The 23793-nt window shown below is 39.1% G+C and overlaps 1 protein-coding gene across 3 annotated transcripts in view; it reads right to left on the bottom strand.

Annotated features, from left to right (window-relative positions):
• The window catches only part of LOC112575378 (neurogenic locus notch homolog protein 1-like), a 50786-nt gene that overhangs the window by 15708 nt on the left and 11285 nt on the right, over positions 1-23793 (bottom strand). Inside the window, exons 3-22 of one of the 3 annotated variants that reach the window (XM_025257201.1) lie at positions 22774-22898; positions 22415-22549; positions 21788-21992; positions 21327-21460; positions 14923-15045; positions 14269-14505; positions 13444-13599; positions 12953-13144; positions 12361-12474; positions 11667-11780; positions 10464-10703; positions 9518-9631; positions 8897-9092; positions 8464-8609; positions 7313-7543; positions 6479-6634; positions 5846-6074; positions 3376-3577; positions 2037-2190; positions 705-1259 (exon numbers count right to left, since the gene is read on the bottom strand). In XM_025257201.1, coding sequence (XP_025112986.1) covers positions 705-1259; positions 2037-2190; positions 3376-3577; positions 5846-6074; positions 6479-6634; positions 7313-7543; positions 8464-8609; positions 8897-9092; positions 9518-9631; positions 10464-10703; positions 11667-11780; positions 12361-12474; positions 12953-13144; positions 13444-13599; positions 14269-14505; positions 14923-15045; positions 21327-21460; positions 21788-21992; positions 22415-22549; positions 22774-22898 — 3758 coding nt within the window. Of the gene's footprint in view, positions 1-704; positions 1260-2036; positions 2191-3375; positions 3578-5845; positions 6075-6478; positions 6635-7312; positions 7544-8463; positions 8610-8896; positions 9093-9517; positions 9632-10463; positions 10704-11666; positions 11781-12360; positions 12475-12952; positions 13145-13443; positions 13600-14268; positions 14506-14922; positions 15046-18371; positions 19444-21326; positions 21461-21787; positions 21993-22414; positions 22550-22773; positions 22899-23793 lie in introns of those variants that run through there. The other 2 variants (XM_025257202.1, XM_025257203.1) reach the window with 2 other exon arrangements.

The following is a 23793-nucleotide window of genomic DNA, read 5'->3' as shown; positions in this document are numbered from 1 at the left end:
GTATAACATGATTGTTTTATCCAATATTTTATACATAGATAAATCTATGTTAGTAATAGAATAATTCAATACAAATAAGCTAACAATTCTGCACTATAAAACAGTATACACTTTAAATCCCAAACCAATAAAAAGAGACAATGCTCCAACAGCAAAGACTTTATGTTACTAACCAAGACATCCCTATGCAGGCAGTTATTCATCCAACTCACAAATGTCCCATTTATCATTATATACCAGTTAAACCTTTCAAAATTTTGAAAGGTGGCAAAGACATTCAAAGGGTTTGTAAATGGGATATACACTACATATTAAGTCATGTCTGTAGACTTTTTAAAAAAATTCCATGTATATAGCAATCATATTGGCAAAACGTAACCATGAACACCATGCATTCTATCTGAAGCATTTTGTTTAGAAGCTGCACTAGAAACAACAAAAAAACAGACATTTTATCTTTTAAAAAATTATCTGCAGAATATATCTTTTCTTCTCAATGAACGGTTCAAAATACTTTGAATAAAGATCACTTCCATATCTGTTTAATAATTGTGGTTAAGGGTGGTTAAAAATACTCTTCATATTTCATGAATAAAATGCCAGTATTAAGATTGACATTAGCTTTTTTTCCATAAGGCATTTGTGTCTCCTTACACGCTTGACTACTAACTACTTTTACAAGAACAACCAGGAAAAGACCATACCTGTCCAACCTGCTTTGCAGTCACAACGAAAGGCATTAACAAGCTGTACGCAGGCCTGCATACCCAAGGGAGAGCATGGGTTGGAAAGACACTCATTGACATCCCCTTCACAGTGGGGACCAACAAAGCCTGATGGACAAATACACTCGTACCCTCCAACCCTGTCCACACATGTGCCTCCATTGTGGCAGACAGAATTGAAGTCACAATCATTTTCATTAATCTCACACAGTAATCCTAGTGCACCAGGAGGGCAGGAGCAAACGAAGTTGTTGGTCAGGTCATGACAGGTACCACCATTGGCACAGGGCTGGTTGGCACACTCGTTGATGTTAAACTCACAGTTCTGACCCTGGAAACCTGGTGCGCACTGGCAGGTGTATCTGCCCACCTGATCCTTACAGGTAGCCCCATTCTGACATGGAGCTGAGAGACATTCGTTGGTTTCATTCTCACAATATGAGCCTTCAAACCCATTTTGACAACTGCACACATGTGTGTTTCCTTTGTTCTGACAAGTCCCTCCATTCTGGCACAGTTTATTTTCAGGAACACCTGAAAAAGATATTTTCTTTTAGTTTTCAGGTCTCAAATTATTCTATAAATATTACAGAAACTCTTAGAATGGACAAGATACTGACAGTCCACAGACCCAGTAATGTGAATATTTGTTTATAAAGCCAAGGAGGAGCTTTTTTCCCTCTTTCTGTTATTCTGTTCTGAAACAGTCATACTGCATGCTCCATTTCTACTTTTATCTTTATAAAGAGGCCAAACAGTTCTTTAAACAACAAAATGGTTTAAATTACACACGCACAAGATACTCTAAGAATCAAGTCAATCATTTATAATCCGCATATAAAGAAATGATTAGTACCTAGCATGCAGATTCAAGAAACCATTCACAGATTTTTCTAGCTCCCAATAGGAATCAGAAGATATTATACTGTGAAGAAACAAATGAGTGCTTGTTTTGTTCTTCTTAGGTGTCACAATTTTAACACATGCCCTATGTTTGTAATGATAAAACCAATGGTAGGAGAAATCGCTGTATATTTTGTGAAATACAAATTCAATATTTTGAACATCACCTTGCCATTGAAATTATAGTCTCACTTAAACTAGGAAAGACTTGGGGAAAAAAAAGAACAATAGAGAGCGAGGCAAAGGATGTTGGAACCACATGGGCTCAACTGAGGGGTGCTGCCCAAAACCGGGTCTGCTGGCAAGGTGTTGTAGCAGCCCTATGCTCCTAAAAGGAGCAACAAGGAATAAACTAAATTAAAACTAGGAAAAAGGGACATAACTGCAGCTGAGTAGTTTAAGCCCTACCTTTTGATTCAGCTGCATTGGCACATGACTTTGATGGCACATCACATCGAACACCTGTGTAACCAGACGTGCAGTAACACCGATAGTCATTGGCAACCTGCTCACACTGAGCACCATTCTGGCACAAACGTTGACTGCACCAGTCTATAAAACCCTGCAAGATAAAAAAAAACAACAAAGTTACTTTACCATTTTAAAAAATAACCAGTCTTGCGCATTTTGTCACTGCTCACAGTATATGACTCATTAAATTTGTTTTTGTTTCAGGTTGCATCTAATTAAAAGATTATTCAAAACTAAAAGCAGATTCAAATTTCCCATCAACTTCTCTACCAGTCCAGTTTCCTCATTTGTGACAGTCACCAAGAAAGGGACTGATAAGTCTATTTGGATATGTATGGAGCAGATATAGTTTATATGCTTTCATATGGAGCTGCATCTAATTGCCTTCTGGGATAAATAAAGTCTTATCTTATATTATCTATTTCTGTACAGTGGCTTGAGCCACCTGTGATGTCCAGGTAAAGTGTTCTATAAATAACAGGGCTTCTGCTAACGCAAAAAATTGCGTACAGTATGCACTAAAAGTTCGGAGGACCCCTTCAATGTTTGTCAATGGGGTCCCAGGGGACCCCTTCAAATTTGGGCGAAGAACAGATACAAAATTGGGTAAGTGTAGTGTCTGACATCGTAGCCCAATCTATTGTTGTCGTCTGCTACAAGGTGAGAGTAACTTCCCCTGCACGAGATTTTTCCCTTACCAGAAAGAGTTCTATTAACCTATTTCCAAGTTGTCATTGACAGCGTGGTTAAAATCATTGTCTCAGAAACGGAAAGTGAGGGTGAAGACAAACAACAAGATAATGAAAATCTTGAACCCACATCATCATGCCCTGTTCCATCTAGTAATGGTGATGACAACCCACCCAAAAAGAAAGTGAGAGCCTACAATAACAGTGGAGAACAAAATGTTCATTAAGCATGCTGCCAAGCACCCCAAGTACAGTGAGCATAAGCTCATCACAGATGCTTGCACAGACTTCATGACACAGAAGTCTCGCGGTTTCTGACTAGACATTACAGTCTTTTGTGTTTCTGAAAGGCAGTTGAACAAACTATGTTGATTTGTTGATTTTTTTCAACACTGTAAAGGGACCCCTTAGAGTTAGGCTGGGACCCCTTAGAAATCTGAAGGGGTCCCTGGGACCTCAAAGAATTTAGCCTTAGCAGAAGCCCTGAATTGCTGATTTTATTTACAATGTAGGCAAGTAAACTATACATATCCCCTCAATATATAGCAATCGCACCTCATATAGAACAATAGAGCTCTCAATCTCACCTCACATCGTGGACCTGTAAACCCGTAAGGGCAGTAGCAATCATAGCCAGTCTCTCTGTTGAAGCAGGTGGCACCATTGATACAAGGATTTGATTCACATGGATTTATGTGATGCTGACAATTAGAACCAGTGTAGCCTGGTGCACATACACAGCTGTACTGGTTTACACCATCAATACAGGTTCCACCATAGAGGCAGGAACTGCAAGAGTATAAATCAGTGCTAACTGTAACCATAATCATGACAGTTGTATGACATTTGAATGTTTTTTTTTTAACTGGCAATTACTCTGGCAATTGAATATTGGCAATTATGGCTGCAAATTTTCTCTGAATCTTATGAAAACTTTCAACATTAATCATTAGTTATTTTGAACAGAATTGATAACACATCAATCCAGAGTCTTGCAACTAACAGAATATGAAAAAAATTGAAGTATCCTGCAATGTATTGTTAAAAGGGATAAAATGCTTTTATGATGTGATGCAATGGAATACCAGCCTGCCAGTCTTTCTCCTTAACTTTTATGATGACCCTTCCCACAAGATTTTAAAAAGATTCTTTGTGTTTGATTTAAAGGAATTTTTGTCTGGAATTCTCTTCCATTTCTTTCTGAGCTGTATTTACATTCAATGTCTTCAAATAGGGCCTCGAAATCCATGCATATCTTGCATAACCCAGAGTACTGTTCTTTATAAATCTTGCATTTATTATATTATTAGTAGTACTGTTCCACACACTCCTTAATTCTACATATATCCACTGTTTTCTTCTTCGACTATACCAGACAACATGACCATAGGGGACCAAGGTCTTTAACAGCTGAAAGTTGTTTTCCTGAGAGTGAGCTAGCTTGTGCCTGACATGCAGTGCTCTTTGGTGTCTCAGTTTGGGTCTTGATCTGTCATGGGCGCAGGTTTGCAGAAAAGACAGTTTTCCTGTTGGCCCTAGGCACTGCAATAAGTGTCTCTGAGCTTTATGCTCTTTCAGCCGACCCAGTTTCTGCAATTCTGAGATGATGGTTCTGTGTGGTTGATGATGTCCAATGATGATTCCTGGTTAAGAATTGATTGCCTCTGGTGCCTCAGCAATCTCGTGTGCTTCAGTCTTTACCAGTCTATGGAAAGTGTAATCCACCTCACCTGCAGAACCCAGTCCAGGCTCTCAGCATTTATCTGCAGCGATCACAGTTCATTCAGAGGAACCTAACTCAACTCTTTCTACATCACACAGATGATCATCAAAGGTGTCGCCTGAAGCTGTATTGTCATTAAAGATTCCTATGTCAATCTATCACAACAGGCAGCCAGGTTACTTTAGATGCATACCCATGATGTGTGGGTGATTGTGACTAGCCTCACCTTCTGTCATAACACCATCTTCTCGGAGATATTATGTCTGCAGTGGGCTGCTGGTGTTCTAATCCCACTCTTTGTTGGTTCTATTTCAGATGCTTTTCTGCATACGTTGCTCCTCTGGCACTGTTGGGCCAATCTCAATAGTTCAACAGGCTACTATCACAGGTGGGTTTATATTTCCCTCTGCCTGATTTGTTTTCTTCTATGACAGGGGTCTCAAACACGCGGCCCGCGGGCCGAATGCGGCCCGCGAAACATTTTTGTGCGGCCCTCGGCCACGTCCGCGGTGTATATGTATGTTGTGCTTGGTGATTAACTCCCGCAGTGAAAATTACCCCCGTTATTAGTGACAGAGACAACGTCAACTTATTTTAATAAACTAAACTGCCTGTGCATGTAATAAACTACACTAAATGTAATTAATAATTATAAAAACTTTATTTTAGCATTTAACTGCAGTGACAGTAGTGTTCGTAAAATTTAATGAAAAAACATTTTCTTTTCGTGGTGCGGCCCGCTGACTGGCTGTTACTTTCCTCTGCGGCCCACATGCTAATATGAGTTTGAGACCCCTGTTCTATGATCATGTCATCTGGCACATCTGATGAAATATATTTTGAGAGTCAATTCTCTCTTTCTTTAAAACTTACCAGATGACACGACTTCGAGCCCTTCCTGACCTTCCCACTATTTTGATGGAGTTCTATTTTGGTCTTTGTTTGCCTTATAGCTGTTAGAGGGAGCTACTCACCTGACCAGCAGAGCACTCTGAATGCCAGGCATGTGCTAGGTCACTCTCATGGAGAGAATTTTTCGATGGTTAAAGATCTGATGTAACCCTTTATCTGCCATAATCATGTCATCTGGTAAGTCTCGAAGACCAAGAATTTACTCTCAATATTTCTGGAGTTTTTTTTCATCGTGGTGTCAGCTGTTTGCTAATACTTATATTTCTTGTATGGTTGACTTTTGGTTCATTTGTAGTTTTTGATAGGCACATTGAAATTGCATCCAAAAGGGGAAATGCTGTTTCTGACTAAAATCTTTTCCCCAAAGCAAGTATTTCAAGTACTTCTACTTGAAGGAGAACAAAAAAAGAATGCACACAAACCTGGAAGTACAGTCCTCATTGTTATCCTGGCAGTGGGTTCCACTGAAACCAGGGCGGCAAGAGCAGGTGAAGGAGTTGACATAATCCTGACAAGTTCCACCATTCTGACAGGGGTTAGATGCACACTCGTCAATGTCAGTTTGACAATGCTGTCCCCCAAAGCCACTAACACATTGACACTGGTAGTTTCCAATAAGGTCCAGGCATGTCCCACCATTTAGGCATGGATCTGATAATGTTAGACAGTTATAAATGAGACAACTAAAATCGGGAGTATACAGGATCTTCATATGGTTTACTTTGATTATTGATCTGAAAACTTGAAGTTTATATTTTTAAAACCAACTTTTTCTCATGCATAATGAATAAAAATGTTCGATGATGTCTTAAATAATAAAATAGTTTAAAAAAAAATATATAAAAAAAAAAAACCCAGGAAAAAAACCCAACAAACAACAGTAATTTCTATTTTTTAAAAATCAGAAAAAATACCCCAAGCACCCTTAAATGCAGACACTAGCTTAAAGGCTGTTCTGAAACAGATGCAAGAACTAAATCTAAATGTAACTTTCAACAAACAGATTTTACATACTGTAAACAATCTGAGAAACTTTGTATTTAAGACAAACTTACTGGGATCACAATCATCATGATTGATCTCACACTGACGCCCCTCGTATCCATTGGGACAGTCACATATGTAGGAGCCACGGGTGTTTCGGCAGGTTCCACCATTCCTGCATGGGGAACTTTGAGCACATTCATTGATATCATCATCACACAGGGTACCTAGGAAAAAAAAAAATCAAAGATTGATGGTGGTGTGTGTATTACAGTAGTTTCAAATAACCTGTAAAATATAAGGCATTTTATTAGCACCGTATCTTTGACATCCACAGTAATGAATCTCTGCAACGGAAGGAAACTGGTGTTTCATGTTGAGCCAGCGACTAAGGCAAGGCAGCCAGCCCTGTAAACAGATACGCAGAGAAAGAACAGCGTGCCTGAGATGAAAGTTGAACCTGGGACAGCCAACCTTCACTGTAATGGTGACAGGCGCTAACTGGCGAGCCACCGGACCACCTCTATGAATCTCTGTAAGACTAAAAGTGAGCTGACAGACATTGCTAAATCAACATGCCAGAAGGATTTCATATCAGAAAGGGTGCTGTTACATGCACTAAAAATATATTACTGAGACTGTTATGTTACAAAACCAAAACTAGAATGGTATTCACAGATGTCTTTATGGCTGTTGCACAAAATCTCATAACAGATAATAAATGAAGAACTCAATTCAGTTCTTTTATAATCATATACAAACATTCTTTACTTATCCATTAAAAAAAGCCCTACTGCCTACCACTAAAACCTTTTGGCAAGATTATGACAGACACTATTTTTCAATCTCTCCTTCAAAATACTCCAGAAAATAACTAGCACTATGAATACTAATTCCTCTCTCACCTGCAAAGCCTGAAGGACAAGAACATTCAAAGCTTTGGTAGTTCTGACTCGGAACACACTGCGCATTGTTCTGACATAGGTTTGGTTTGCATGGGTTCATTTCTGTTTCACAGTTTTTGCCAGTGTAAGGTAATCGGCAATGACAACTGTAGTCGCCAACCTGGTCAATACAGTCTCCATTTACACAAGGATTGCTGGCACACTCGTTGATGTTAGTTTGACACAATTCACCTGTAGAAGCAGTTGAGAGTAAATATGTCAAGTTTAAAATATGATCCTGAAAATTACATAAAACTTCTGATAAGCAATTTTCATGTTATATACATGACCATGTATTTCAAGAAGAATGTTTCTGAATACAAATAATGTCCTCAGAATATTGATTTTTTTTTAACATTTTAACCACATCTACCATTAACATAGTGCAAACATAACCTTGTTCAACCATGTGCTTGGTTTTAACAGCTGTACATTTGTTCTACACTTGTCTATCAAACATATCAACAATCACTTTGCTCTTTGTCTCTAGATACCTTTTCTTAATCTACAACAGTAGTTTGAAATTTTGAACTAAATATTTTTGATCTTTTCCAGCTGATTTTAAGACTGATGTATACAACTAGCAGTCAGTAAGCTTCTTTCGTTTCCAACCCTGAGATCTGATGGCCTGATAAACAAGTAGAGCTCTACAAGTATGATTCTTTCACTCCCTCCCCCCAAACCCCACTCCCAAGATGATGGCCTGACATATTCAACTAGCAGTCAGCAAGATTCTCTCTCTCTTCTGTTCTTGAAATGATGAGTCCGACATGAACAACTAGAAATCAGTATAATTCTTTCAGACTTCAGTCTTAAGGCTGAAAAATGTCTGCAACATACCTCAATTTCTGATCATGACATCTGTTAACCCCTATAACATTGTTCTAAAACACATTGAAACTATGATTAACACTTTAAAGCTTGGACTCTCTTGTTGATGTTTTGCAGTTTGCACTAATTTATACTACCACAAAAATCTTACAGTTCAACGGATAAGCTATAAACTATTGGTAGTTGGCAGATTTTAGCAAATCAAAAATTATTCATATTGCTTCAAATGTTAAAATATCTACATGTAACTGAATCTATTAATTGTATGATAAAGTGCTTACCTGTATAACCCAAGGCACACTGGCACACAAAAGCATTAAGACGATTGTAACAAGCAGCGCCGTGTTGACATGGGTTTGACATGCACTCGTCAATGTCTTGCTCACAGCGGAAGCCGCCATATCCAGGAGGACAAATACACTCAAACCTACAACATTTCAGTGGCAACTATGATGTATAAAAGAGATTTTGATGCTGCTTATAGAGTGAATACCTTAAAACACAACTACCTTCACAGGAAATTGTATGCTTAATTACATAATAATGATAACAACAGTTTAAAGCATGATCCAAGGCTTCAACAGCTATTTTAACAAAAATTTTCAGACCCATGAAAAACGCTTTGAGGACTGATTCAATTAATACTAGAACCCATGTATAAATAGCATAAAAAAATTTTAAAAAAGCTGAACTTCAAATCTGAAAGGCATTTACTTGTTGAGTATATCCCGGCAAGTGCCACCATTGACACAGGGGTTTGATGCACACTCATTTTTGTCTGACTGGCATGTGGCATCAAAATATCCCGGAGGGCAATAACACTTAAAGCCGTTGACCAGATCAGTACAAGTGCCATTATTGTGGCAAGGATTAGATGCACATTCATCTATGTCCGACTCACAATTGACTCCTGCAAAGCAAAAGGAACAGAATCTGACCACTACATTTAGGTAACACACATCAGTTAACCATAAATCAACAGGTCCAAACAATAACAAAAGAACTATTCTGTGACTGCCATGCTATAGCTGGAGACATTAGCACAGGTTTTTGAGACAGCTCTGATTAGTCTTGCAATAATAGACAAACACACAAAAATACTCAAACTATTGACAAACTTGTTTTTTCCCATATACTGTTCATCACACTGCCTTAGAAAATGCCATGCAGCTCTAAGACTCATTTGCATTTTCTTTGTTTATAGTTCCAGTAGGCTATAACCCTAACCCTTCTAGTAAGCTATAACCCTACAAATAAAAATAAACCTAATTTTTCCAACTTGTAATATCTATATATGTGTGAAACAGCAGAAAAGATACTGAAGCCAAACTTTACCTGTGAAACCTTGCTTGCAATCACATGTGTATCTGTTGATGCCATTACGACAGGTGGCACCATTTCGACAAGGATTGCTAGCACATTCGTTGTCTTCTATCTCACAATTCCGACCTAAGTGGAACAATGAATGGTAACAATATATTTTTTTTTGTCTTAAAGAAGAGGAGAAAATGGTAACATGCATAACTAGATCTACTATGCTTGTGAAGTTTTAGCTAACAACTTACACCCACTCTTACAGAAATTTGAAATCAGGCATACAGACATGGTAGATTTAGAGTTGCTAGTGCTAGAGCCTAACATTATCCTCCTACATTTGTCCCAGCTGCAATCTACATATACAATCAATGCCTGGATAGGACACACCTAAATGCAGATGGCCATAATGTTTGCCCTCATTCCAGAATTTTTACTTAAATGTATATACTGAAATTGATGTTATAATGTTTTCCTTATTTTGAGTGGTAACATGGATGTGTATAGACTTTGAACACTTGAAACTGACTGCAAGTTTCAACGTAAATAAACTGAATGTAGTCAGCTTATAGAGGTTTTCTTAAAATAACCTGTGTAAATGTTTCCTGTAAAGTGATATTCTCATGTTATTGTTGGCAGACAAAACAATTTCTTAAAAAGGAATAAAAGATATTTTGTATTTAATATTGATGATGCCAATAATATTTTTTCTTTTTTAACACTGTGGTTAAATGACAATCTGAGTTTAAAAAGTGGTAGAAAAATACTTTTTTTGTGTAATAGTTTGAAATGAAGAAAACACAACCTTGCTAATTGCTAGAAAACAATTCTGACAGTACAGTGACTTAAACTGACAAGTTACAACAAAATTTCTAAATAGGTAAAACTGATCTTTTCACTGTTTTTCCTGAAGATAGCTACATTAATGTATAAAGAAAGAACTTGAAGATCCTACTCCATGCCTCACCTCTAGTGCCATCTAGACAGCGACATTCATAGCCTTCACCGCTCTTCAGATTAAAGCATGATCCACTATTTAGGCAGGGTTCTGATTTACATTCGTCAATGTCTTGGTTGCAGTTTGGGCCAGTGTAACCTGGAAGACACTCACAGCGGTAAGAGCCTAGGCCATCAATGCAAGTTCCATGGCCACAGTTAATTTCTCGACATTCATCTATGTTTTCTTCGCAGTTCTGACCACTGAATCCTGAAAAGCAAAATGATAAAGAAAAAAGTTATCATCTCCCCTTATCCTTAAGTGCTGAAAAGAAAACTAATGTACTTGTTTCAGTGCCAATAGTGATTCTTAAACTAATTGAAGATCACATAATAATAATAAAATCTGTAAAGTGCAAAACACATGTGAATGCAAAGGTCAGTGCACTGCACATGAAAGACTACAAAAGACATGACAGTTTGCATGAGCAGCATAAGAATCAGTAAACAGATGACACAAAGACAAAAACATGAACTAAGTGCATGGATGAAGAACTGAGTGGGTGGAATAGTACCCTTGATTATGCAAGACATGGAAAAGGAGCTTGTGCCAAATTTCTGATGCACAGCACACAAGTAGACCAAAGAGACTTTTGTGTGATAAGGTGTCAGTAGTTCAGACAGGTATGCTAAGGAAAAGCAGCAAAGACAGTGCAAGAACAGAGTGGCGATCTTGTAATCAATGTGAGCTTGGAGTGGCAGCCAGTGAAGCCTGTGTACTGTTTTTTTTTTTGCCTATTACAGACAATATGAGTAAAAGTATTCTGAGCCCTCTGAAGTTTCACCAGTAGGTGGTTTGGAAAACTGGTGAATAGAGAGTTGTATTAACCCAGCTGGGACAACACAAAAGCAGACGCAAGCTTTTTGGTTGTAGAAAGTAACAGGAAAAGTACGATGTGACTGATCCTGTAAAGCTCAAGGAATATTTACAGACTGCAATGATTTGATATTCAAGAGACAGCAATGCCTCGATGACAACACCAAGAATCCAGATAGTCTGGGGGGAGAGATGTTAACCAAAGGGAAAGTAAAACACAGCTACATTTATTCAAGAAATGAGTGGCATTTACTACATAAGATCAGCCTCAAATTCATTAAAATAACCACATAAGTCATTCACAAATGTGAAATTTTTTAAAAAAAATTAAACAACTATAACAAAAGGATGTCCCACCTTGTCTGCAAGCACAGGTGTACCCATTAATAAGGTCACGGCATGACCCACCATTTAAACAAGGCTTACTTTCACACTCATTGATATCAGTGGCACAGGTAGATCCTTCAAACCCTAGTACAAACATAAAAAAAAATTTTCTTAATAAAAGGTTTACATCTTTAAACAAAACAAAATGGCACCTACACTTGCCCTCTTCGTATTTTTGTTGTTGTTATGAATGACATGCTCATTCTGTGTAAACAAGATCCCATCTTTCAAACACTACATCAGATCAAGTTCCAAGACTAATTTATGAAAATATGAATTATTATGACATACTAGGCACACTTAAAGTCTACAGCCCAACATAGGGACACAAACAGAAATATTTACACCCAGAATGCACTTTGTTTCAGATAAGCTAGCAACAATTTACTGTAGCCTTAAAGTGGCCTTTGTCCCACATATACAGGCTCAAAATAAAAGTCATTTCCAGTAATAATGCTTCCTATTCCCAATCACTCGTGCAATCTAAACAAGACATTACAAGTACCTGACCGAGACAACAAACCAATTAAAAGTGTCTATAACAGCAAGTTTTAAACTGAGAATATAAATCGTAATTGTCAGGGTACAAAAATAGTGCATTACATGTGTATTATACTTAAAAGTACGCATATTCAAATTTAGACAGATGTAAGCATTTTGTTACCAGGAGGGCATCTGCAGCGGAACCTGTTGACTTCATCAACGCACACGCCACCATTTGCACAGGGTTTGCTTGCACATTCATCTATTTCTGTCTCACAGTTGATTCCAGTATATCCTGCAAGATTTTAAAGTTTTTCCTTATAACTAATAATATAGCCATAATAATATATTATGCCCCTCAAAATCAAGTTATAATTATTATTGGAATAAAAGCTGAACCTAGTCAACTGAACTTTTACTAATTTCCCACTAATGAGTATGGGATTTTAAATACCCAAACTATTCAAACCACTAACTTGCTCTATAACAAATGGAATCCCAAAGGCATGCTGTTTACTGGACCACTAATTGGTATCAACATTTTGCCTATAATCCTTCCACACTGGCATCAAGAACATTAAGGCAAAAATTGCACATCTTTAATGACACTGATTATTGGGAAGACAGCCATCTTCGCTCAACAATTATTCTACCAGTTCCTTATCAGTGAACAGACTATTTACTCATCATTTAATTATAAGGCCATTGCTCTTCTTTGTCTTATGCTGACATTTCAGACTGACAGAATGGTTTAACGACCATTAAATGATTACCTGGCATACAAATACATCTGTATGCACCGCGTTCATCAAGACAGGTACCATCATTCTGACATGGTTCAGATTGGCATTCATTTATATTTTTCTCACACCGGCGCCCTGTGAAACCCACTGGACAATTGCATTGGTAAGTTCCTGGGATGTTCTGACAAGTACCTCCATGCTCACACACTACTGTTGTTGTACCTGTTTTAGAAAGACATAGATAGCATCAGTTGCACATGCTGTTGACAGGACAGCAGACTTCTATAACTTGAAGACGCATTTTCCAGGATTAAGAAAACATGAGACAAGACAGATCACAACAAAGACAGTCAACGAAACCTGCCTCATTTTCTTTCTTGTTAATTTCATTATACTTAAAAGTACACAGGTGATTAACGTCTTCATTTCTGCATAATTTTAAAAATTATTAAATGTGGATGCCACTCTTTGACATCTAAGTATGTATTTTAAACTGCAGAAACCAATATGTCCACACTTACTTTCTTGGCACTCATCGATGTCAATAGAACAATCTGCCCCACGATACCCTTTCTGACATGTGCAGATAGGATCACCATTAATAGGTGAGGTCTCACAGCTTGCAGAAGCATAGCATGGATTGCTTTCACAGGCATCTTCCAAATGACAGCGCAGTCCTGAAGATCATCATGCAAAGTGAAGGTCATCATGCACATATCACTCCCCCACCCCAAAAAAGAAAGCCCAAATAAATCAGTGAGAGAGACTGGCAAAAGTTTGTGCATTCCCCAGAAAAAAAGGTGATTATATATGAATTAACATTCAAAAGGTCCAATCCTGTTGAGCAGAAATTTTTAATTTTAAAAAATCTTCATCAAAGAAGCATTCCCAAAGGTTTGAAGTGTAACAGCAGATTTGACATTCATAAATACAGTCTTAAGAAATTAGAACATCACATTACCATCTGGATAAACAATTTTAGGAAAAAATAATTAGTTCACAGAATAAGACTTGAGCAGCACAAAGCTGAAGAATGCAAACATGAAGAAAAGAAATACATCTGCTGTATCAATATGCAATGATACCTCATGTTAGTCAAGCATCTCATTTTATTCAGACAGAACTGAATTATGCAAGCATTAATAAGTTCCAGAGTGAAACAGCAATAGATGCTGCTATAAACAAACAGTTTAACAAATGCTTCAGCTATCCTCAAGCTCATAATCCTTTAATTAGAGCTTGAGTTGAGAAATTCCAATATGTAAGAAAAAATAGACTTCGGTATCACAGATTGCTAACTGTTTAAGAATGATTTCCATCTGTTCAGAACCTTTTTGTGTGCTTACCTGTCTTGCCTCGAGGGCATTCGCATGTAAAGTATCCCACGCGATCAAGACATGTGCCACCATTGTAGCAAGGCTGTTTGGCACAATCATCCTCGTTAATGGTGCAGTTCTTCCCGGTCCAGCCATTCACACAGATGCACTGGTAGCCTCCAGGGTAGTTGAGGCAAGTTCCTCCATTCTGACATGGTGTCCCAGTCACATTACCACACTCATCAACGTCTTCATTACAATACTGCCCTGTGTCCAACCAAAATTGAAACAGATGGTGTAAAGAAATGTTTTCTTATTCAAGCAACATGTGTTACAAAGCAATGCAATACAGTCAGTCTCAGTCACATGACAGATATATCTATAGCAAATGCATAACAATAAAAATATGACTTAGCATTTTCTATTCACATTTCAAGTGAACATAATGTAAGGTTGCAGTCAAAATGTATGTTACTGCTATTCATTACCTTTTTTTCAACCTGCAACATCCTCTCTTCCCTTCCAAACAGGTAACACGTACCTTTCCCCCTTAAATCATGCATCCAAAACACCGAAACAATAAATGTACAAAGGTTAAACAAACACTCATGACTGGGTTGTCCACAAGAAATATTACAGTAAGAATGCACATATGCATGCAATCACATAAATTATTGTCACTACCTTTGTAAGTTGGAGGACATTCACATCTGTATCCATTTACAAGGTCAATACATTTTGACCCATTGTGGCATTTGTTGTCTGAGCAGTCATCTATATCAACCTCACAGTTGCGACCTCTGAAACCTGCAGACATGTGAATATTCACATAAATCAATATTCATTATCCTTAACTTGAGCTTTCCAAACATCTGTTTACAGTTAGACTGTTAAGCAGAAGAACTCAAAGGAGAACCAAATTTGACATAAAATCTTTTCAATACAATAAGAGCAAGAAAGAAAATGTCAAGAGAAAAACGAAGTTTAAATGACTGTTTAAAAAAAACTCTGTTTAAGAAAAATAATAATGATAATCTGCTTAAGCAAAATAATAAAGACAATAAGCCACTCTAATCTAGCTGATTCTATGTGAACTAGAACTTTTATAACAATATTTTTAATATACACCTTAAACATACTCATTATGGCGTATCTACTTTGAACATTTTAAATGTTTAATAAATGCAGCATAAACAAGTCTGCCATACTGCTAGCAAATAAATAGGACTGGATGGAGGTCATAGCTGATAAGCGCAATGAATTTAAACCATTATAATGGGTGGGGGTGGGTAAGAAAGTATGGGGTCTGTGTGTTAAATTTACACAACATAAATTGTTGCCATCTACAGAAGCTTCCCTGAGATGTTGGCAAAGATAACAATGACAATAAAGTGCCACTGACATTACTGATCAGTATTTCTAGCCCATAACACTCAATAAATTTTCTGTCTGCCAGTTAAAAATATTAACAGGGCTTCTGCTTACGCAAAAAATTGCGTACAGTACGCATTAAAAGTTTGGAGGACCCCTTCAATTTTCGTCAATGGGGTCCCATTCAAATTTGGGCAAAGAACAGGGACCCCTTAAAAATCTGAAGAAGGGGTCCCTGGGACCCCAAAGAATTTAGCCTTAGCAGAAGCCCTGATTAACACTGTTGTGATCTTAACACCTAAAGTGTCAAAGAAAGTGTTTTAATTGTGAGTACCATGTTTTATGGATTTAAATTGTCACTAATGTCATTCATGATGACATTTCATAAAGTCGTAACAAAATATTGCCTTTTATATGTCTGGTTTATCATAAACTATACAATAACTCTCCAATCTAGATGCTCATGTTTTTAAAAGTTAGATGCTAAGTCATTACACTGGCAAATTAACACGAACTGAATTTCTCTTGCATTATGTACATTTCTAAAGCAAAGAGAATGTAAGCTAACAGCTAAGGGCAGCATATTACACTTGGTATTTACAAACTAAGGTTTGTGAATTTTGTGTTTAAAAATAGAGCAAGATTAGGTGATATATTGCAAAACTAAGAGATGTGACAGCAGGAAAATCAATGAGAAATCTATGCTGGGCATTTCTTTTCCTCGCAGAAGTTAAACATGCAAGGCCATCAGTTGCTATGATTTCATGTTATTTTATGCTGTGTTCCATGGAGCAAACAAAAGCTGAAGCTGAGCTGCCAAGAAGGCTGGTGATTGCGAGGGTAAGCAGCCCCAAGACAAACACATTTTCTGTTGGCCAAGATGCTGCAGAATGCGAGGGCTGCCCAGAGCACACAGGGCCTAGTGCTATTTACACCAAATAAAGACTTCCTGCCCCTCTCATCTCCACTGTTCTGTTCCATTTTTTTTAACCCTCTCTTTATCCAGCTTCTTCAGCTGCATCTGCAACTTCCAAGGAACTCTTCTTAAAATGCTTTGGTTCAAAACCATAAAACAAGACTCCTACATCTTTCCAAAGGTTTTATCATTTTATGCATATTAATTAGCTCCTCTTAACCTATACTGAGGATGGGACACGAAGAGCATAGGAATACAAGCACCATGCTAGTCTTAATAAATAAATCACATATAATGCAGGCATGCGCATGCATACAGACACATCCATGAATGTATATGCAAGCACACATTTTATTACTTTTATTGCAAAGTTCAGAGTTTCTCCTTTCCGAAAATTATAGGTTTTTTGGTCTGTTTACCTCAGAGCAGCAATAATAAAAAAACAAACTTCATCCACTGTTGCCTTCACAATGTAATGTTATATTTTTATGTTGTGCTAAGGGGGGTTAATAAATAATGCCACAATAGTGTCACTTAATGTCTCAGGGGAAAAAACTTCAAAATCTTCTATTAATGAACCCTTATCATAACCAATAGAAACTTTCGGAACCAACATTTTCTTCTCTTTTTAGCGTGAAACTATAACTGATAACTTACCCTATATATTAAAGAGTGAATAGAGAAATTTAACATTCACACAGAAACAGATGGGGGAAAAAACCCACCAAGCGTCCACAAACTACTACAGTATATATATGCAATACCATGACTTAATAACACCCATTCTGGTATCTGTATGTCAGTATCAAGAGGCCCAGCATCCCACACAATTCATTTCAACAAAAACTTAACTGTTACCAGATATGGAACAACCTCATGTTTCAGTAGATCCTCCTTGAGCACTATCTGTAAGGCATTTACTTTTTTGTGCAATGCTTTACAAAGCACAACCAAGAAGTCATAAGAAGTGTTTTAGCCAAGATGTTTGATATAGTGGGTTACCAACAGTGGTGAGATGTTTGGTAAAGCTGGTGAGAAGCTAGCAAGTTCTTGTGAGATCATTTTTATTCACTTTGTAACCATCCCCAACCCTTTCTTATAGTTAAAATCTCCACCTGCAAATATAAGGGTCCAGCTCTAGAGTGACAAACTATACTGAATGTTCATAAGCATGTAATTAAAATCGCATTACATTTTTATGAATACCACCATCACCTGGAATGGATTACTCGTAGCCTTCATCACTCTGATTCTTTTACTACCTATAAGTCTATACTCAAGACACATCTTTTCAGAACGGCAACTTCACTGTGACACTGTACTGACCATTAGTGTGCATAACCTGTGTCAGTTCTTTGCGAATATGGGTGCATGGTTGTTGGTGACTCAATATGAATATTATTTATGTGAAGCATTTTTCCAATCATTGTTATCACTAAATTAAATGCAAGCAGATAACATCCATTTATGATGAAATAGGATTTTAAAGATACAAAACTAGCAATATTTCTAATATCTTTCTACTATTGTATGTGCACATGCATATGTGAAATGACCTCTTTTAAATAAGTGAAAATGAAAGAAATGATGCCCATCCTATCAAGGAATGGTATTTATTTTTGGTGGCTATCTTTGCTTATAACATTAAGTCATAAATCAATGACTCCAAATTTCACGATACCATTTGTATTAAACATAGAGTTATCACTTCAAGGCACTGAAAATATAGGACACGAAGCGCACCTCAACGATCATTTCTGTGATTGTCATCTTTAAAGGGGGTATAACTGCAAGCGATTAAGGGAAATCAGCAATACAGAAGACACGATGGTAGTAAAGTACTCACAGCAACTAGCCCACACCAACAGGCACATAAGCCATGCCAAGTTCGCTGCACTAAGTGTATGTCCGCCTGTCATATCCACTGTACAATCCACCGCCTGTATAAACTTTCATAACCCAACCACTCGCACCGTCCTCGCCGCCATGATGTGAACGGCAGGCGACTGGCTACCACTGCTGCAGGTACACTGCCTCTCAGCTGTCTCCTCTATCGAGAAAGTGCGTCTAGCAGAGTGACGCTGAGGGGATGGGGGTTGGCGGAGGTTGCGCAAAAATCACATCCAACGAATCGCTGCACTGTTGAGCGTGTGCCTCACTGCCTGTGGAATCCGCTGAAATCTTCCTCGCTACACTTCACGTGAAATTTTCCAAAGCGCACTCGACAAAGCTCGCCTACTTTCACAGTCGTATCAAGCGAGCTGTCAGGCCAGGCAAGCATAAAACCCTTGCCCCTCTTGCTCACACGAATAGTAACTGCCAACTTTTAACCTCATGCTCTCAAGTCCTCCTCGCGCTCTGCATGTCGGGTTAACCTTACGACCGCGTCCAGTCCCCCCTACCCCTCTCTTTTGTCCAGCGCACACTTGAAATTCCTTTAGGCGGGTCTAGTATGCACCACAAGGCGAAGCAGCAGTCGCCACGGGTCTTGCACGCACGATCCTTCCTCTCACCGCTAGTCGCCGAAAAGGTGTCTACCACAACAGGATGGCTTAGTTCAAGTTCAGTGTTGCTGAACCACCGACAGCATCCTTACTCGAGTACCGGTGATCTATTCACTACTGATCCTCCGGCACAATCCAAGAATGACTTTCAACCGAGATTAAACCCTGCACATTTGACACTGCGCTCGTTGACTACAGTGTGCTTGACTTGTGTTGACAACAGGGCAAGGAGAGAAAGTACTGCCGTCTATTTTAAGACAGAACGCGAGCGTCCTGAGAAAAAAAGGTGGCCACCAATTCGAGCCTCGTGTAAGCGCGTTGAATTGCGGAAACAGACACTTGCTGGCGGTGACGGAGCGCAGGGGCTGCGACACACGAACGCACGCACACAGTCGGCCTTGTGACGGCGGCCCGCTTGTCCTGACAAGGCCCCCACTGTGGGCAGTTAGCGCTGGCATGGCTGGGAGGAAGGGGGGTGGACAGAAAGCTGGTGCACCCACGTTTCGCGCTGCGGTGCAAGCAGCGCCTCGCGCTTTGAGCGCTGGCGGATTTTTGACCAAGAAGCCAGCGACCCTGCGACCTGCGACCCTACGCGAAAGCTGGCCAGCGTTGACGGCACATCATTCTCTTCGCGTGATCTCGGCCACAAGGCAGCAGCAGCAGCAGCCGCCAAGGTAGCACGTGCTTTAAAACTCAGCACTATAACTAACGTGTGCGCGCAAGCAAATGGTAACAAAGTGGATAGAGAGGGGAAGAGAAGGAAAAAATTGAAGGTAAGGCTGATATACATCAGCTACACGCCTTATCAAAAACAAAGGTTCACCATGCACCCCCTTCCTCTTAAAGAATGTTACGCCACAGCTCTACCTCTTTTCCCTTTCCATTCCAAGCAAGCCAGTGCATTTGCAACCAAAAACCATTGAGAGCGCGCTGTAACCATCCCAGCAGCCGAACAACTACTTTCCCAGGCTCCCCCCTCCGTCCCCGCGGGCTAAGCGAGAGCTTATATCTGTGCAGTCATCAGAGCATGACAAGGCAGCGCCTGCGACCGCCACTTGCGCCAGACGTAGACTGATGCAACGCGCTGCCTGCCTCGACCTGCCGTCTCCTAATTGCTGGGCCTGGGAGAAAGTGGATGGGGGAGGGGGGGCGGGAAGAAGTGATAAGGTAATGTTTTCTTGTGGTCAGAACCAAACATTACAGACCTAATTAACAATACAAACGAACAAAAAGACACGTGGTCAGATCTGCTGGAAGATCAAATGATGATAATGCTTCCTACTACATTGAATATGCATTAATGTTTATTGGAACTATTTCTTATAATGCTCAATTAAAAAAAAATAAGCATCTCTACTTTATTAAAAAGTAGCATATTTTAAGAAGGCAATTTCAATGATAATGAAAAGAAATAAAACAATTTTCATGCATAAATATTCATCATGTCATTTCAATTGTTTTTGTTGTTTATGAAATGATGAATAGTAGACATATTCTATCACATGGAAATATAAATTCAACCAATGGAAGCATCTCAAAATGGAGAAAAAACACAAATGACACATGAAGCCATCTACAGATGTAGCAAGGATTTTCTTATGGGGAAAACTTTGCATCAATGTGAATGCAACCACCAAGACACAGAAGGACTGCACTGGAATTTTATACTTAAAAATAATTCTAAATGTACTGTAAATTTATTGAATAACTGAAATCTTTGTCTAAAAAGCATATGAGTAAAAGTTTTCTTTGTAAATCACAATACAAATCAAATGTATTGATGCATCTATTGTTATATCTACAACATGCAGATATGTACAGTATATGTGTGTGTCTGGATATATGCATACACATTCATGCATTTGTGTAAAACAGAGATTTACTTCAACAGAGTCAAAGGAGTGCACACACCCATTACACATGCAAAGCTTTTACTTGATCTTTTAATTAAGCCTATTAATCAACCTCTACAGCAAAACTTCATGAACCATTATCAGAAGCAATTAGCAGATATATTCTGACCAGGTAACAGACACCATTAGGACTGCATGTATTAAGGATTCATGTTTGCTACCTGTACTGAAGATAAAGATAGCACGAGAGTATATCTGTCTTTTATATATTTTAACAGTAAAAATTGCCAATTTTTGTTTATTTCTATTCAGGAAAAAAACCTTCTAATAAAAATTAAGAAAGCTGGATGTGGACTAACGGACGAAAAAGACAGAGACCGAATTGGTGCTCATGCATAATGGTCAGATGGGAGGAAATATTGCTGTGATGATCTTGAGACTCACCTGACAGACAGAGGCAGTTATAGTCTAGCTCGCCTGATGGCATGCAAGTCCCGCGGTTCTGACAGGGGCTGGGTGAACAGGGAATGTACCTTTCCTCACAATGGGTACCGGTGTACTGCCTCACACATTCACACCTGCCGGAAACAAATGGTACACATCACAAATACCTTGCAGTTTAGTGGAAATCTCCATCCTTCTCTATTATTCTATTGAGTGTGCTGTTGTTTGCTAAATGTACTAAAAAAATTGGTTGCATGAGCGTAAAGAGGACTAAAAGCTTGAGGAGTAAAGCACATATCTAATGCTTTCCCTCAAACTAAACTTCCTGTCCATTACTTTTTGGAAATTTACCCGTACAAATGGTATTCGTGACTGCGATCAAAACAAAAATAGCTAAACATTAAAGTGTACCCAATTCTATTGCCATTAACAGCTTCACCGGGAAAACGAAACATGCTTACGAAAAGGTCCCAAGTAAGTTGTTGCAGGTGCCACCATTCTTGCACAAGCCTGGGTCTTCCACGCACTCATCAACGTCAACCGTGCACGTGCGACCGCGAAAGCCGGGCTGACAGTCGCACTCGAAGCCGTCCTCCAGTGAGCGACATGTGGCCTTGTTCATGCAGGGCATGGAGGAACAATAGTCCAACGACTCACAGTGATCGCCTGACGCACAATTAAAAAAACAACAACACATACTTTCACAGCATTGGCATTAACGCGGGTGCAAACAGTGAGTAGAAGAAGATAGAGAAATTACTGGGAATATCAGATTTCCGATTAGTATTATGTTCTGCCATGTGGTCTAAAAGATCTCTCTCACACACACACACAAAGAAGGGCGCTAGTGTCAGCTGAAATAAAATGATTATGGTTGACGAAGAATAGGATGATATTTATAACTGTTTTCATACTTCAATTTCAGAACCACCAAAATGAAACAAAAAGATCTTCCTGCAGTAAGTATAGGGTGCAGCAAACGTGTTTTGGAAGTGGTCCAGGGGATGTTGTAGCCCAGGTCACAAGTACAAATACCCTCCCCACCCCCATATTGTCCTCTGTGGAAGCTTCAAGCAAAGGCTGCTCACCGCGGTACTCTGACGGACAGGTGCAGATGTAGTCTTGCAGGGTGAGCAGGTTGGTGCACTTGCCGCCATTCTGACATGGGTTTCGGTAGCAGGCGCTGGCGGGGTGGATGTTCTCACACAGCGTGCCATTAAAGCCTGCCAGAGGGTCACACGGTGACATAAAAATACACTCACTGACACAACGTGCCATTATAGCCAGTGACATAAAAATAGCATAACTTACATAAGTGCTCAGAAATTATATTTTAGAACATTTTTGACAAAGAAACATAGCATCCAGCGCGAATCTTTCATCCCGTTCATTCTCTTCGATAGAGCCTACATTTCTCACCAGTCTTATGTCGGTTCTGGAAACTTACCGACAGGACACAGACAAGTCTTGCCGCCAGTAGAGTTGTCGATGCGACACACACCTCCATTCATACAGTAGTTCAAACATGGGTTGCGGTCCTGGCAGTACTCCCCCCAGAACTCGTCGCCACATCTGCAAAACAGACCAGAGATATGATCCCCTACAAATTTAATCACAATAAACATTAAGCTTATCATCTATGTGCAGATCGCAAAATTTCTCTAATATTTCCCCTGTCTAATACTGCATATGCAACGCTTTTCAACCACTCACCCGAATTTCGGCGCCTATTACGATAAACGGGTGTTTGTCCATTGAATAAGCGCGTTTCCGGGTACCAGGTGCCAGAATGGGTGGCTGTACACTTAGTACAAAACACGTTTCTGGTGTCATAGTCATAGACTAGGCACGTTTGTTGAGGACATAATAAGTGATATTCACTTGCATATTATGTTCTAAACACTTGGCAACTGACACGAGTCCTACCAATTTGTGTTGCGTGCACGTTTTGCCGGTGGTGATGAGGAGAGGGGTGGAAGAAGAGGCAAAAGGTACGACAATACAAAGCATTTAATAACATTTCAAATATTTATATTTTATAACACTTGTACAATCTGTTTTTAATCCTCTATTCCAAGAGCGCCTAACACAGTTTCGGTTTACGCATTTCATACCCTTGCACGTTTGCTCGACTTCCTTCTGCTGTCTCCGGGAACGTAGTTTCCATGACAACCGACTACATTTGCTTGTAACTGATGCATCGGCGCTGGCAAAGACACTGAGTCTTCGCAAGGTCAGCGATGGGACGCGAGAGGCGGTCTCACTGACACAGCGACAACAGAAACAATCAATGGAGGCCAATCGACAGTCATTGGCAGACGGCCTAACAACACTTTATTTTGTACTGGCTCTCTGTTCTCTGTGTGCGTGTGTGAAGGAAAACGAGTATAAACAAGGGATAATCGCAGACTGGGGGACGCAACTACAAAAATAACCAATAAAGACTACCAATGTTACTTGTTTATAA

This window comes from Pomacea canaliculata, linkage group LG11 (assembly GCF_003073045.1).
Source record: "Pomacea canaliculata isolate SZHN2017 linkage group LG11, ASM307304v1, whole genome shotgun sequence".
In the NCBI taxonomy this organism is placed as follows: Eukaryota; Metazoa; Mollusca; class Gastropoda; order Architaenioglossa; family Ampullariidae; genus Pomacea; species Pomacea canaliculata.
Note: the sequence above shows the minus strand (reverse complement) of the source record. Positions and strands in the feature narration are given on the sequence as shown.